The sequence below is a fragment of the Stenella coeruleoalba genome, assembly GCF_951394435.1.
Source record: "Stenella coeruleoalba genome assembly, chromosome: 9".
Lineage (NCBI taxonomy): Eukaryota > Metazoa > Chordata > Mammalia > Artiodactyla > Delphinidae > Stenella > Stenella coeruleoalba.
The window spans coordinates 35,192,955-35,209,917 of record NC_137155.1 but is presented as its reverse complement, the minus strand read 5'-3'; the positions used below and the strand labels follow the sequence as shown (position 1 = coordinate 35,209,917).

Genomic DNA, 16,963 nt, shown 5'->3' with positions numbered 1-16,963 from the left:
AATGTTCAACATTATTAGACATTAGGGAAATGCGAATCAAATACACTACAAGATATCACTTCTCACCCACCGGATGGCTATAATCAAAAAGACAGATTATAACAAATATTCTTGAGGATGCAGAGAAATTAGAAGCCTCCTATATTGCTGGTGGGAATAAAAATAGTGCAGTACTTCTGAAAACAATTTACAGTTCCTCAAAAGGTTAAACATAGAGTTACCATATGATTCAGCAGTTCCATCCTTAGTATATACCCTAGAGAAATGAAAACATGTCCATACAAAAAAGTGTTCATAGCAGCATTATTGATAATAGCCCTAAAGTGAAAATAACCCAATATCCATCAATAAATGAAAGAATACACAAAATGTGGTGTTTCTATACAATGGATTACTAGGCAATAAAAAGAAATTTGAAATACTGATGCATGCTACAATATATATGAAACTTGAAAACATGTTAAGTGCAAGAAGCCAGTCACAAAGACCACACACTGTATGATTCCATTTATATAAAGTGTCTGTAACAGGCAAATCCATAGAGACAGACTTGTGATGATAGCCTGGGGCTCAAAGCAGGGAAGATTTGGGAGTGACAGCTAAAGGGTAAGGGTTTTTCTGTTTGAGGGTAATGAGTTCTACAACTTACTGTGGCAACAGATGCACAACTCTGTGAACATACTAAGAGCCACTGAACTGTATTCATGAATGGTATATAAATTACATGTCAATAAAGCTGTTTTTTAAATTACTACTTACTAAACAACAAAGAGAAGTAAAATAAATAAGCAAAAGAGGCTAAAGTCCAGACACACAGATCAATGGAACAAAACAGATTCGAGATAAAAACAATTCTAGAAATAAGTATCTAAAGAGATAAAGTGCAGAAAAGGCACTATCTTTACTGCAGTGGTTCTCAGCCAAGGGCAATTATTTCCCCAGGAAACATTTAGCAATGTATGGAGACATTTTCGGTTATCAAAATGGGGGGTGGGTATCACAGACGCTAAGGATTTTGCTGTGTGCATCCTACACAGCATCCTAATGCACAAGATAATCATCCACAACAGTGAAGAGGAGAAAGAGGATGAGAAAGAGGAGGAGGGACTTCCCTGGTGGTGCAGTGGTTAAGAATCGGCCTGCCAATGCAGGGGACACGGGTTCGAGCCCTGGTCCAGGAAGATCCCACATGCCTGTGAGGGATAATACAGGTTATGTTATTCCTGTACCTAGGTCAATGTATATGGATAAAGAAAAGAAAAACTAGATTTCCACCAACAGTTTGTGAGAATTTTGAAACGGCTGAAAATTATGTTGCTTGTAATTCTAATCATATTCTTAGAAATAATTAAACACACTAAAACTTGTATTTCTTCTAAGACATTTAATAACAAAAAATTATTTTTTAAATTACACTTAAATCATTCCTTTAAAAAGCTCTTTTTCTGAATAACAGAGTTCTAATTCATTACATTTCTTGAAACTACTACGGGAATATTTTAGTGAGGAAGGAAGCTTTATTCCACTATATTTTTCAAGGCCAGAAAGAAAACATCAAAAGGAAATTAAAATGTTGAATGCCCAGGTTTCTCAATAATTCTCCTCCTGTTCCATAAATATCTTGTTCTCTTTAGATTCTGTCACTTTAATACTACTAAAATAAAATCTATTATTTTGATATAATACAGTATTGCACTTGGCATTTCTAACCCAGTAATTTGTCTACAGCCTACCCACTCTATTTGAGCCACATTACAGTAAGTACATAAAGATCTTCAGGGGCTTCCCTGGTGGCGCAGTGGTTAAGAATCCGCCTGCCAATGCAGGGGACATGGGTTCGAGCCCTGGTCCAGGAAGAACTCACATGCCACGGAGCAACTAAGCCTGTGCACCACAACTACTGAACCTGCGCTCAGCCCACGAGCCACAACTACTGAGCCCACGTGCCACAGCTACTGAAGCCCGCACGCCTAGAGCCCGTGCTCTGCAACAAGAGAAGCCACCGTAATGAGAAGCCCACGCACCACAGCTAAGAGTAGTCCCCACTCTATGCAACTAGAGAAAGTCCACGTGCAACAAGGAAGACCCAATGCAGCCAAAAATAATTTAAAAAAAAATCTTCAAACACCAAGGTCATTCTCTATCATTACCTCATACTGAAAAATAAACTCAGTCACACAGCAATTCACCTTAAGCTCCTTTTACAAAAGTGAATCAGAAAGAATGAATTTAGTTTATACATTAGAAGACTGTTATTTACCAAAGTGTTCTCTACTACAGCACACAAAACTTTTATTACGGCAGTTAAATAGTGCAATGCAAGATAAAACAGGCCATATTCATAAGTGGCCCCCCTTCACCTCATTCATATAAGACTGTAACAATACAAGAATAATAGTCCCAATATTGACAATTCAACTTCTGCTTTTCCCCATAATATATAATACAGGGGGAAACTACAGTAAACAGGGTTAAATGTTCAAAGCACAGCCTAGCACTGAACTGTCACCAATCTCCTACCTCTCCCTTTCTTCTTATGAAAAGGAGCATCCTCTGAAACAGCAGGAGCCATGATGTATTAAGTGTTAGTATTAACTGTTTAGTGCTTTGCTAACCACTTTATATAGATTTCTAATTCTCACAACTCTATGACATAAGTTATATTACTAACTCTATTCTATAGATGAGGAAACAGCTAAGTCACAGAAGTGGACCATGAACTGAACTTGGTTTAAAATTTAAGCATGGGGCTTCCCTGGTGGCACAGTGATTAAGAGTCCACCTGTCAGTGCAGGGGACATGGGTTCAAGCCCTGGTCCGGGAAGATCCCACATGCCATGGAGCAACTAAGCCCATGCGCCACAACTACTGAGCCTGAGCTCTAGAGTCTGCGAGCCACAACTACTGAGCCCAAGTGCCACAGCTACTGAAGCCCACGCGCCTAGAGCCCGTGCTCTGCAACAAGAGAAGCCACCACAATGAGAAACCCGCACACCGCAATGAAGAGCAGCCCCCACTTGCCACAACTAGAGAAAGCCCATGCACAGCAACAAAAACCCAACGCAGACAAAAATAAATAAATAAATTTTAAAAATAAAAAAAATAGGGCTTCCCTGGTGGCGCAGTGGTTGAGAGTCCGCCTGCCAATGCAGGGGATGCGGGTTCGAGCCCCGGTCTGGGAAGATCCCACATGCCGCGGAGCGGCTGGGCCCGTGAGCCATGGCTGCTGAGCCTGTGCGTCCAGAGCCTGTGCTCCGCAACAGGAGAAGCCGCAACAGTGAGAGGCCCGCATACCAAAAAATAAAAAAAATAAAAAAAATAAAATTCAAGCATGTCCTGAACCATTATTTTACACCGACTCTTAAGTAGACTTTTTTAAAAAAAAAGGATATGGAGGGGGATGGGCAAAATTCTGCACATATATCTAAGGAATCAAATAAAAGTGATTTATTAAGATTTAAAAATTCAATTTATTGGGCTTCCCTGGTGGTGCAGTGGTTGAGAGTCCACCTGCGAATGCAGGGGACGAGGGTTCGTGCCCGGGTCCGTAAGATCCCACGTGCCGCGGAGCGGCTGGGCCCGTGAGCCATGGCCGCTGAGCCTGCGTGTCCGGAGCCTGTGCTCCGCAATGGGAGAGGCCACAACAGTGAGAGGCCCGCGTACCACAAAGAAAAAAAAAAAAAAAAAATTCAATTTATCAGAAAAACCTGAAGTAACTAAACTGACACTAATATCTTAGTCCTTGGTACCCCTTAAGAATCTGGTGTAGATTTTGTAGGTATTAGTATTCAGATAACTTTCAAGGTATATTCTAGACTTGGTACAGGTTCAAACAAATTTCCTTCATGTTCCTGAAGGCTGTACAGTAACAACTCCACATCAAAACAATGACCCTGAAAGTACTACAAGATGCTCTTAATTCACAATAAAAAATAAAGCTGAACATTGTTCTCTGTTAACTCAGAGATTATGAGGCTTTTTAATCAATATAAATTCAGACAAGAGGTATACAATCACAAAACGAAATTATACTGAACTGTATTATTTAAAAATATATACAAATTGTTGTATACATTCGCCTTTTAAATTTTTAAGCAATGGAAAGTATTTTTAAACCCATAAGTGGAGTATAACTTAAAAAATAAAAGTTAAATTATTGTGGCCTCTTTAATTTGCTGGAGGTGGGGGAAGGAAAGGGTGAAGGTTAGGGGAAAAAACTGAGAAAGCAAGCACGCCTACAGACATAGAGGAGAATAATAAAAGAGGTGAGGGAAAAAATCAACACATCCACAAAGCAACAGCGACAAGGGGGAAAAAATAAGTATAGTAAGGAAAATAGAGACAGACACAGATTCACCCACAAAGGACCTTGATGGTATAATCTTCAGCTAACTAAAATGTTATTATCACATGAACACTCCACTCTTTTTTTTTTTTTTTTTTTGCGGTACGCGGGCCTCTCACTGTTGTGGCCTCTCCCGTCGCGGAGCACAGGCTCCGGACTCGCAGGCTCAGTGGCCATGGCTCACAGGCCCAGCCGCTCCCCAGCATGTGGGATCTTCCCGGACCGGGGCACGAACCCGCGTCCCCTGCATTGGCAGGCAGACTCTCAACCACTGCGCCACCAGGGAAGCCCAACACTCCATTCTTTGAATATAACAATGTATTGTACTATTACATGAATGCAGATAAGCAGCTCCTGAATAAAGGAACTGAATTTACATTCTTAATACCCATATTTAGATGTATAAGTACAAATCTTATTTGTAATAACTTAGCCCTAAGTCTTTTTCTTAACCTACTACACAGTATACTAATACCAATCAAGCTAACTACATAATTTTTTTAAACAAAGTATTTTAACATTTCTCATCTTTCTATTCCCTATAAAAAGGAACAATTCAAGAGAAAAGCTTAAATAAATTCTGAGCTACTTTACATAGAACTTTATCAAATTGACAAGAACCTTAGTACTTCCCATAGCAGAAAACTACACAACACCGGCATCTTTTTAAAGCATGTGAGATTATACTACAACTTTTCCCTTTCACTTCATCTATTGTAAAACCTTTAGTGGGCAGAAGAAATTATTGTTCAGTCAAAAGTTCTAGTTATGACCACAGTATATAAGTGTCACCTCTCTTGATTTCCTCCTGATATTTAGTCTAGATCTAGCTCTTAGTGCAATACATAATTTAGAAAGTTAATAAAAACTGAGAAAGGGAAGAATTAGATCATCTGCATCAAAGGGGATTACTTTGTTTAATTTGACATTTTAAAACTTCCTCAATAAAACAAAGACAAAATACAAAAAACAACTTCAAACACATTCTAAGTTATAAAAAATAAACCACTTGTTATTTACTTCTGAGGAAATAATAATTAAAATCTAGTTATTTCTTGAGTTTTATTGTGGGAAATACTGTGTGCAGTACTTAACATGTTATTTCACTTAATACTTAGAACAACCCTATAGGGTATCATTAATTTAAAAGTTACACAGATGAAAAAACTGAGGCTCAAAAAGGTTAATAACTTTCTAAGGTCAAAATACTCTGAAGTGACAAAACAGATTCAAATCCAAATAATCTGACACCAACGGCCACTCTTAACCAAAAGCATACACTCTTCTTCAGAAACTAAGAATGTCCAATTTGTGATTAGAAGATATATATGTGGCAGGGTTGGGGGGAGAGAGAGAGAAGAGAGAGATAGAGATGATTAACACTCTGAGTCCCAGTACAAAGGCAATCTCACTAACTTCTGGAGTTCTACAAATTTTGCATTAGTGCCTATTATTTGTTTGAATATTCTGAGCTATCAGACATTAACTGGTAGAGCTTTTATAAATTATAAAATATTCTTAAGCCTAATTGATTTTTCTAAAATTTTTATATAATCAACACACCCACTATTTGTAAAGTCCATTATTTCAGTTTCTTTTTCTGTACCTTTGTTGTGTTCCACCTTTCAAGTTGTCGCCAACCTCCCTCTAGACCACTTCCTCTTATTCTGCTAACTCTTACCAGGATTAGACTATTTCAACGGTTTGAGTGTTGAGCACTTAGGTAGTACTCAAGAAAAAGTGTATGACGTTAGTAATTAACACTGGACATTAAAGGAGCTAGTTATACTAACATTTGTGATCTGATTAAACACCCTGAGGAAAGTTCTGAGGAAGAAAAAATGCCACCTCAAATAATCTCAGGAAGAGAAATCAAGAACAAATTCTAAAGTACAATATTACGACTTGGAGAAACATTAGATAATACATAATATCATAGTATCTTAAAATCAGACCATTATTTCCCAAAATCTATGTAATAACTAAACTGAGGTGAAATTTTATTTCAGACTTAACTCTTCCATTAAAACTGTACAACTTCAGTTTTATAACTTCCAAGCCTCAAATGATCGTGAATCCAAGAGCCATTCTCCATACATATCCTGTTGTCACACAACTCTGGCCTGAAAATAAAAGATGTCACAATACAAAGAATCACAGACTCGCTCACCTGCCAAACCACAGCCAGGCTAAAGATAGCTCCAGGGTTCCAAGAGCAAAACCAATTCAGGTTTAAATAGAGTAACATTCAAGGACTCTCCAATAATGCAGGGCTAAGGTCGAAACAGGATTCACCGTAGGAATTTCACAGCTGCATCAGAATTAAAAGGTCCCTCAGGAAATTGGAGAAAACAGTGCAGTAATCTAACAATGGTGAATTATTCCAGATGATTGTATATGAGCCTCTGGTACTAAATGAAAGATCATTAAACCAGCTGCAGAATTATTTTATTGAACTTTTCTGGTACATATTATTTCTGAATATACAGTGGAATTATAGATGGGTGAAATGATCTAACAATGCTCTAAGAGTGACATTGAGAGGTATTTTAGGTAAGAGATCGTGGTAGCAGCTGCCCTCCTAGAAAACGTACCCCCCAAATGTCCAACTTTTTGAAATTCATGACTAAATTTTTACTCTTACTTGCAACTTCGAGACAACATTAAAGGTCATACAAACACGAAACACTCAACAAAGCACCACAAAAATCTGCATTACTGTACTATTATAAACAAAGCTTTAGGTTTATCTAGTTCAGGAATACAAATGAAATCATAAAAAGTAAGTAGTAAAAACACAAAATAAAATCCAAGTTGTTCTTGCATTTATGATTTGTTACATGAAAATAACATCAATCTAATCAGATTCTTCTCTGTAGGAAAAATTAAAACAGAATTACATTCTAACTAAATGCTTAATGTTCACCTTTTTTTTTGGTCTAACTTTTGTGTGCGTGTTTTGTGATCCCAAACATAGTATTCAACCACAGTGTACTATTTTAAAAAGCCTAATGGACAGAGATAATAACCAGTCCTTGAAGGGTAATTAATGTGATAGTTTAAATTTATCAAAGACGATTTTTGTCTTAGTAATTTTTCAATTTTACTTTCATTTTGCTGGAGGGAATATTCAACATTCTTTTATTGACAGATATTTAGTGAGGACTAAGCGTGAAGCTCTCTTCCAGGCACTGGGAATACAATGGTAAGCTGCACATTCAGGAGTTTACACGAATATGTAACATACAGGAATATGTAACATATGGGGTAGGGACCAAGTACTACTTTTACCAAGGTAATGGAATTCAGCTAAGTCTTTCAGTAAAATCTGGTAGACCTCTTAAGGAGATATAAAGAGTCTTTTCATAAAAACAAAACAAAAGACAAATTCACTTTTTTTTTTTTTTTTTTGCTCCTCTGTTCTCTTGTGTTTTTTTTTCCACTTCTCACTGTGAATTAGCTTGGAGCGAAGAGAGACAGTAGAAATGGGCTGACTCTTCAGTTGTAAGAAGCAGCTCATTTTAGAGCAGCCATGTCATCCAAACTGGTAGTTTTACCTGGAGTTAACTAAAGCAAATGCAAGTAATTACCTTTTAATTACATTCTCCAACCTTTTATTCCTCTTAATTTTTCACCTTTTAATTACGTAATTTGTTTTATTCTGACAAAAGACCTCAAAGCTTCAGCTGAATGATGGCCAAAGTGGCACCAGTTAGCTCTGATAGTGAATTTTCTGAGGGCAGGTTTCAGGTCAGACACAACTGCAGCACCAGAACTTAGCATGTGCCTACCACAGAGTAGGGGTATTTATGTTTGGTGAACAAAGTGATCCACAAAAATTAATCTCCATTAGTACAAGTTACAACCAAAGCCTTATAAAAATTGTATTAAACAATTAAGAATTAAGAACTTATTAATTTATTTCTTAAGAATCGACCAGGATTTTAATAATTTACCAGGGTTGATTAAAAATAAAGGATTTCTTTTCCCACGAATATTTCACACTGTGTATACACAAATGACTACTAACCCTCAAATAAGTAACCTTTTTCAAAATATTTTTTGGAACTGCCCTTTCAGAAATTCTCTGGAATCAATTTACCAACCACACAAGAAGCTATCCTTATTATTACTCGGCAAGACATGCTCTCAGTCTATTTTTTTTCCTTTCCCTTCTTTTAGTCTAGTCCCTGCCTCTCTGTAACTGCACCAATGGCCAGGGGATACCCTCTTTCTCCTGGGATCCACTGAGAAGCTAGTGAGCCATAAAGCTATGGAGCCTAGAACCTGAATTCATATTAGTGCAAGACATATAGAGAACAAAACTGATGTATTAACCACTAATATTTGTATAATGATTGACAGTTTACAAAGAATTTTACTCCCTATCATTTTATTTGATCTTCATAACAATGTGAGAGTAGCTAGGAAGGTGCTATTATTATCCCAATTTCACAAAGAAGGAAACTAAGGGTCAGAAAGTTCAAACAACTTCCCCAACGTCACATCATAAATAAGTGGTGAAGTTAAGACTCATCCTTAGAAATGCCTAACATATAGGTCATATTCGTGTAGCCTCACTATTGTGGTAGTTGATAGACAAAGTATGCATCACCATGACTTCAACCTATTACTCAAGTTTCAACCATTTTTTAACATGATAAAACAGAGCTGTCCACTTGCTTTAATTCGAAGTTCCCTCTCCTCACAAATATATAAGGCATTGTAATATGAAAATTAAACTTGACTCAGAAAGTCAATGTTAGAGTTCCATCAACTGAGGGAGCACTTGATGGTCTGTGAAACGGCAGAATTTCAAAACACAATTTAAAAAACCATACCCTGAGAACCTCACTCAGGAATGCCATAAAGTCACTTAGCTTTGCCACCAAATGGCTAATTAGTGAGTAGCCAGCATTGGAAACTCTTAACGATGATAGAACCTGTTTTCTTCCTCTTCCAGAAGCTCATGCTCCCTCCTTTTCCATCATTACTCAGCTAACAGAGCTTACTTGATCCACCTAAAACGATCTACTTCAAACATCCTCGCATACCCCTTTTTTTCTCTCTTTACTCTAGACAATACTCTTTATTCCACAGTTAAACTAGAAATGACACTAAACATAAGCATGAGCACATCTAATAACGTGATTAAATTAACAGATAAAGCACCCTTTATAATCTGTAAAAGTGTATACATGTGCTGGTAGTTACTACACACAGAAATGTAAACCCACACACTTTGCAGTGGCCTTATGATTCACAAACCAATGCCTTGTACCTTTAAAACTACAAACGTCTGTACTTTAATTCCGTATTTCCTCAAATAAATAAAAGTAATTTTATAAACTTGTAGCAATTAAGGCAAAACTTTTAAACACAGTGGACTAGTTAAGAAACTTTTATCAATTTCTATGAAACACTGGTCAACAAACTTTGGAACAATCCATCTGAACACTGGTATCTCCCTACCTAGGACTCCCAAGGATGGTTATAGAAATCTAAAACCTCTATTTTAATATTCTGAAATGCCAAATGGAAGACCTACATTTATCTAATATAAAGTTGTAGAGTTTAACTAAAAAATCACACATTTGCTTTTGTTTGCAATTCTGTCAACCAGCTAGCTAGTTGATAATCAGAAGTGATGAAAAAACGGTATATGCGTGCTAGAATAAGAAAATATAATGAAAATAAATACTAAACAAATATAGTTTATTTATAAGCTCTCTGAAAGTCTGGAATCAGTGGGAGGAAAATAAAACAAAGGCCCTTTAGAATTCTTGAGAAATGGTTGGCAATACTCAACTTGGCTTGTCAAAAGATGTAGAGTGGCAAGCCAGCCTCATTCTAGACAGTAATGTCCTTCTTCCCTTATAAAATCTCTTTCCCACCTCTTAACATCCTTTGAATAGCAATGGGCCTATGCTTCTTGTTCTGGTTAGTAGCCTTTATAATGTCATTAACTAATAATGAAAGAAAGAGCTCACGTCACGTAAGGAGTAACCCACCCCAAGAGTATTTCTCTTAACTAATGTATTAACCAACAAAATCAAGTCATAATTTTTTCTTAAGCACTTACTATGGGCAAGAGTGTGTCTGTGTGTCTTTAAAAAGAGCTCTGAAAGTCCAAAGACTCTCCCTTAATGCACAACTCATCACATCTCAGGATTTCCCAAAGCGAAATACAAGAAACTCTGTAAGTATCTGTATTCGTCAGGGTTATCCAGAGAAACAGAACCAATAGGAAATTTTTTTAAGATTTATTATGAGGGCCTGGCTCACAAGATTATGGAAGCTGAGAAGTCCCACCATCTGCTGTCTGCAAGCTGGAGAGCCAGGAAAGCCAGTGGTGTAATTCAATCCAAAGGCCTGAGAATCTGGGGATCTGACGGTATAAATCCCAGTCCAAGGGCAGGAGAAGATGAAATGAAATGTCCCAGCTCAAACAGTGATGCAGGAAAAAAAGGGGCAAATTCTTTCTTCCTATTGTTCTACTCAGGCCCTCAAGAGATTGGATGGTGCCCACCCACACTGGGGAGAGCAATCTACTTTAACAAGCCCACCAATTCAAATCCTAATCTCATCCTCATCCAGCTGCACCATCACGGTGGTACCCAGAAATAATGTTTAATGTGGCACCCCAAGGCCAATCAAGTTGACACACAAAATTAACCATCACAGTCTCTATGCAATTTGACACAAGTTCTAACACATTCTTTGACAGCAAATCACCTATCAAAAGCTATAAGAAGTCCTTTTTAACTTCCGTTAGGCAAATCTTCCAAATTTATTTGAACTACAAAATTTTACTCCCTTAATTATTAACCTGGGACCTCTAAAAGTACAGCAGTTTATGCCTTACCCATCTGTACCATATTTGTTAACCACAAAATCAAGAATGAATGTTAATATATTAAAAAATCAATAAATCTAGATGGAAATAACTTAGCACAACTACAATTTTTATGTAACATTTACTAATGCTCCACATTTACACACAACCCAAACAACTACTAAGTTTAAATAAGTACGATTTTTATTCACTATTTTTGAAAGCACAAGTGTCAACAGGCTGGTAACTGGTTTTTATGCACAGACAATCTCTAGAGTATGCCACAGCAGTGGTGCAAATTCAGTATATTTTCCTACATCTTCTATAACTTTAGTTCTCTATGATAATACATGCTCAGAAATAATAACCCCAGTAGCTTTTTAAAGTGTGTGTAATGAAAATTCACTAATAAATATTTCATTATATTTGAATGTTGTGAAAATTCAGATTAATTGAAACAAGTTCTCAGGTAAACATCCTATATCCTAAGTCTGATATGTGGAAGTTCACTCCTATTTAAAAAAAACGAGTGGGTGGGGCTTCCCTGGTGGCGCAGTGGTTAAGAATCGTCTGCCAATGCAAGGGGCCACGGGTTCAAGCCCTGGTCCAGGAAGATCCCACATGCCACAGAGCAACTAAGCCCGTGCGCCGCAACTACTGAGCCTGCGCTCTAGAGCTCGCAAACCACAACTACTGAGCCCATGTGCCACAACTACTGAGCCTGCACTCTAGAGCCCGTGCTCCGCAACAGAAGCCACAATGAGAAGCCTGCGCACCGCAACAAAGAGTAGCCCCCGCTCTCCGCAACTAGAGAAAGCCTGTGCGCAGCAACGAAGACCCAATGCAGCCAAAAATAAATAAATAAAAGAAAGATAAATTAAAATAAATAAATAAAATAAAATCTCTCAAGAGAGCTGAAAACTATCCATAGAGAGGAAAATGGTCAGAGTTCTATACTGAGAGTCAGGAGATGGGATTCTAGTTTTACCTTTGCTTCGAATAATTGTTTGGCCTTGGATAAGTCTCTGGGCTTCAGTTTTCTCATCTATAAAATGACTACTCACAACCACAGATGAGATCCAAGTACCATTTAATGTGGGCCTTACTTTGGAGAGGTAATCCAGCGTAGTGGTTAATGATAAACTCAGCAGAGACTGCCCAGGTTGGAATCCCGGCTCTTCCACTTAAAAGCTACGCACAGCACGCACGCACGCACGCACGCACACACACACACACACACACACACACACACACACACACAGCAATAAAGCACATCTAACTAATATCACTGACTTACTGTTTAAAATATTTCACTGAAAGATGAAATTATTTTAAAATACAGAAGCTTCAGGGAGTTCCCTGGTGGCCTAGCGGTTAGTATTCCGCGGCTTTCACTGCCGTGGCCCGGGTTCAATCCCTGGTCAGGGAATTGACATCCCGCAAGCCGCGTGGCACAGCCAAAAAATAAAATAAAATAAAATACAGAAGCTTAGAAAGTTCAGCCTTTCCAAATCAAGACTCTCATTTTACTAGCAAGCACTGAGTTCATGTGAAAGCAGTACAACTCTTCAAAGGCTGCTAACCTAAGCCAAATTTAACCAAAAGATTATCTCATAAAATAATGTACATTAGCAACACCACTGAAAATTTATTATAAGGCTAATTATTCCCAACAAAATATCACACTAAAGGTAAAAATAGAACTTCTGCTACTTGCCTTTTTTTTTTAACCTAATACTGCTAATGACAACAGAGCTTATGATATACCATAATCTCTGTGAATAAAATTAACCATGGGAATAAAATTAACTACAGGAATGAAAAAAATAATCTGTAGAATTCAGAAATATAAAGTGAACTACAAACTACTAGAAATAAGTAGTTCATGAGTTAAAAATCAACCAATAAGTATTTACCAGGCCCTCCTACACCAGGCTGTGTGCAGATTATTAAGTACAAATACCAAAGTATGAAGTTCCTCAGAGTTAATAAGGCTGGAAAGGCAAGTCCTTTATTATCACATTTTTACACAACAAAAGCCACTCATCTACAAACATTTTTATGTCCTCGTTAGCCCAAGTAGGAATACTTCTCACTGCCCATTAAAATTGTTTGCTATCCTTAGTTCAGCCCACAAAGATGCCCAAACTAGTCCGTGACAGCTGACATTGGAAGCTTCACAGGACTTAAAGTGAGTATAGCTTCTAAGATATTTCCTCAAATCCACAAGCTTCAGAATTTATCTTCAATGACACCCACACTAACATACACCACAACACATAACTGTTAACTTAGGTCAAGTACCTACTTACAACAATTTCGTTCTTTCCCTTAAAGTACTGCTAGTAAAGGCAAACTCTACTTCTTCAAAAAGTCTGCTTTTTGCAATGGTCATCAAGCACTAGAAAAGGGAAATTGATTGGCTAGTCATAGTTGCCCTACTTCCATTTCAGAACCAAGGGAAAAAACTGTTCCACTGAGAGTACCAAGGAAGTCTTAAGCAAATCAAGAGGATAGATGCTAAACTCAACTTCCAGATTCCTACGATTTAAGCGAAAGGTGACAGGGTGTGGGAGAGGGAGGTGATGTAACTGGGCTATCGAAGTATCCCCCTGAGAAAAAGAGGTCCTCTTCACGAAGCAGTCAAGGTAGGGGGTGGGAAACAAACCGGTCTGGCCGAGTGACAAACCCAGGATGCTGACCGAGCTTGGAGGTGGAGGGAGGTGGAGGGCCCTGGAGGCCAGAGACCCGCGAAGAGAGAGACCTCGAGAAAACCGTAGGGGAACAGGAACCAGCAGCAACGCGGAGAGACCGACACTGCCACAGACCAGCGTGTAAGGGGACGCCACGAAGGGAGCGGCGAGTTAGGAGACAGCGACGGCAGGAGGGAGACCAGTGCCAGGGGCGACGAGCAAGTGGCAACTGCGAAAGAAGAGGCACAGGCAGCCGGAGGTGGCGGGACTGTTGAGTCAGCACAGCTCCTCTTCAGGGGGCACTTGTAGGATCCCCGCTCTACTCGGGCCCCGGGGCCCGCTACCAAGGGTCGAGCCCGCAGGCGGCGGAAATAGTTATCCGACCGGCAGGCGCCGGCCCCTTCCCCATCTCACAGGTAAACACTGGCCGCCGTCGCCGCTTACCTCTGTTAACATTATTACACCCCGGGGAAGTGAGCTCCTTCCTAGCCTCGCCGCATGGCAACAGCCGTAGCAGCAGCGAAAACTGCCTGAGCCGCCGCCAACGGCGGCAACAGCTCCTTCAGTCCTCTCCCGGGCGGCGGCTTTACTCGGCTTCGCTGGCTTCCCCCCGGCCCGGCAGCTCTCGACGGACGCGCCGCCATCTTGGAAGAGCGACGTCCGCGTCTCCCCGCGACGTGCGCTCCCATTGGCGGGCGCAGGGGCAGCCGGCGTCTCGTGACCGTCGCCATAGCGCCGGCGCGAGGGGAAGTGGAGGCGGGTGGTCGGAGACCCAATCGGCGCCAGCTGAAAGGGCCCTGGGGCAGGGCGCAGAGGCCGACCTGGGACCGCTGGGAGGGCAAAGAGGCCCAAGCGCGATGCCGGCCCGGGAGTCCGCGCACGCGTCCGCGGCGGCCGCTGATCCTCCGCCGCACGCCGGGGTCGGTCGGCGCTGGGGTACAGCGAGACGGGCAGAGGCCGAGGCTTCCATGGATGGCGCTGCGGACCTCGCGCGTCTCGGGGACAAGGCGGCAGATGTCCAGTAGAAAAACTTCCCTCTCGCATATCTCCGGCCCCGCGGCGACCCAAGAGCAGGAGGGGGATGTTCGGCTTTCTCCACTGTCTGGGGCTTAAATATGAGCTGAAAGTGCTCCCTGCTCAGCCCCTCTTTCCTTCTAAACTTTGACAGAAACTTTCCTTTGTCCTTACCAGTCCTCAGCGTGTTCTCTTCTGGGGTGCGCGACAGGTAGTAGAAGTGATACAGGCATATCAGCTTTACCCCGGTCGTAGCAGAGTGTCGCTGATTCGGTGTTTGGCCAGCACCTGTATAACAATGAGGGCTTGGTTTTGCTCTTCCTAAGAGACCTCTAAAAAATGTAAAGCCAATTTTACTTTTTAACTGCGGTCCGTACAACTTCACTGGCTTCTTGATACAGTGTGTGTTTGTGTGTGTGTGTGTGTGTGTGTGTGTGTGTGTGTGTGTATCATGATGAGCAAATTTCAGCACGTGTCATTGTCAATAGTCCTAACTTAAATGGGACTGAACTCTGGAATGCAGGGTGCATAGAAGCCCCTGTTACTGACACCGTTCTGAACCTGCCACTAGGCGAGTTACAGTGTGTGAAACTGAAGGCAGTCACTTCTACCTGAATTGTAATGAAAGTAATTTACCTGAACCTGCTGTCAAAGTGAGTTACCCTGTTGTATGTTAGAAACCAGTTTCCAAGGAAATTGACAAGTAAATTTTCAAATTTGACACGCAGAATCCTTCCACCTCTTTTAAGGGGTTACAGAGGCATTTGGGAAAGAAGTTCCTTCCCCTTAACCGGAGTCCCCCCCTTCCCTTAACAATAGTACTATTGTGTAAAATGAAATTTACCTAATACATTACTCTTATATTCTCAAAACATTAAGTAAAGGCATTAGAAACTTTGTGTTACCTCTGTTGTGTCCTTATCAAGGAAAGAGAATGATTCATTTAGGTAGCCAGGTAGAAATTCAAGATAAATCCTGATTTTACTCAATTCAACTAAGTGAGGCAAAGTAATTTTGCTGTTGTTTTAATCTACATCTAATACATAATTTTCATATTACTGGGCCAGCAAAATTCTGACCTCTGCAACAGAATAAAATGTGTTACAGGGATTGACAGAATAGCCATGAATAGAAAATAAGATTGGAAAATACTCTCTGGCCTAAGATATTAAGGAAACGAAGAGATACTAGAGACAACAAGGAACCTGGAAAAAGATAACTGTTCCAACCTATAAATAAGAAAACAGAGGAGGCTCATTAATATTTAAGATACCAACTAGTAAATTCAAACTGTAATTTAGGTGTCTGGCCTGAGTATTTAATCTTCACATGTTTTTCCCATTCCAGAAGGAAGGCATTTTCACTTATTTTAAAGGTGATAAATTAAGTGTAGGCACAACTTGAGGTTTGTACCAACCTGTAATATGACATGGCTATGCTTTTAACATTTAGTTAGAAGTTTGTCCGTAGACCTAGGAGCAAGCCAAAATCATTAGCTCCAAGTTTTCTCCGCCAGAGTTCTTTCTGTGACCTAAAAAACCTTATGTTATCTAGCCTCCCCAGTCCCACCCCACATCCACCTCTCTGACCTCATTTCTGCTAAGCACTGCTCCTATAACAGCAAGGCATCCTCTAGCCCTGGGGCCTTTGCACTGAATATTTATCTGGAAGGATCTTTCCACCAGGTACCTGCATGGCTAGATCTCTCACTTCTGTTCCATCTTTGCTCAAATACCACCTTTTTCAAGGAAGCCTATTCTGACCATCCTTTTAAAATGTTGCCCCTCCCCCAGTGTCCTCCTAAAAGACTCCCAAGGAAAAGGCCTAATTAAAAATGAAAACAAAATCCTTTGTGTTGAAAGAATTTTTTTTTCAATTGACCATTGTGTGTTCTTATCTTGCAATTAATGGGGGAATTACTTTTACTGCACTAGAATGCCAGAGAGAAGTTTATGACAGAATAGTAAGCTGAGCCTTTCCCTTAAGCTTATATTACTGCTGTTATTTTCAATGGTGATAATGGGATGGGAGGATAATAAAGATAAAATATGTTTAGAAGAAAAGCTTTCTTGGGCT

General features: G+C 39.9%; 1 protein-coding gene across 2 annotated transcripts in view; it reads right to left on the bottom strand.

Annotated features, from left to right (window-relative positions):
• Positions 1-15,069, bottom strand: part of SNX13 (sorting nexin 13) — a 137,823-nt gene extending 122,754 nt beyond the window's left edge. The window contains exon 1 of one of the 2 annotated variants that reach the window (XM_079931864.1): positions 14,318-15,069. In XM_079931864.1, coding sequence (XP_079787990.1) covers positions 14,318-14,917 — 600 coding nt within the window. In that variant the 5' untranslated portion in view covers positions 14,918-15,069. The remainder of the gene's footprint in view (positions 1-14,317) is intronic. The other variant, XM_079931865.1, reaches the window with a different exon arrangement.
• Positions 15,070-16,963: the final 1,894 nt, after the last annotated feature.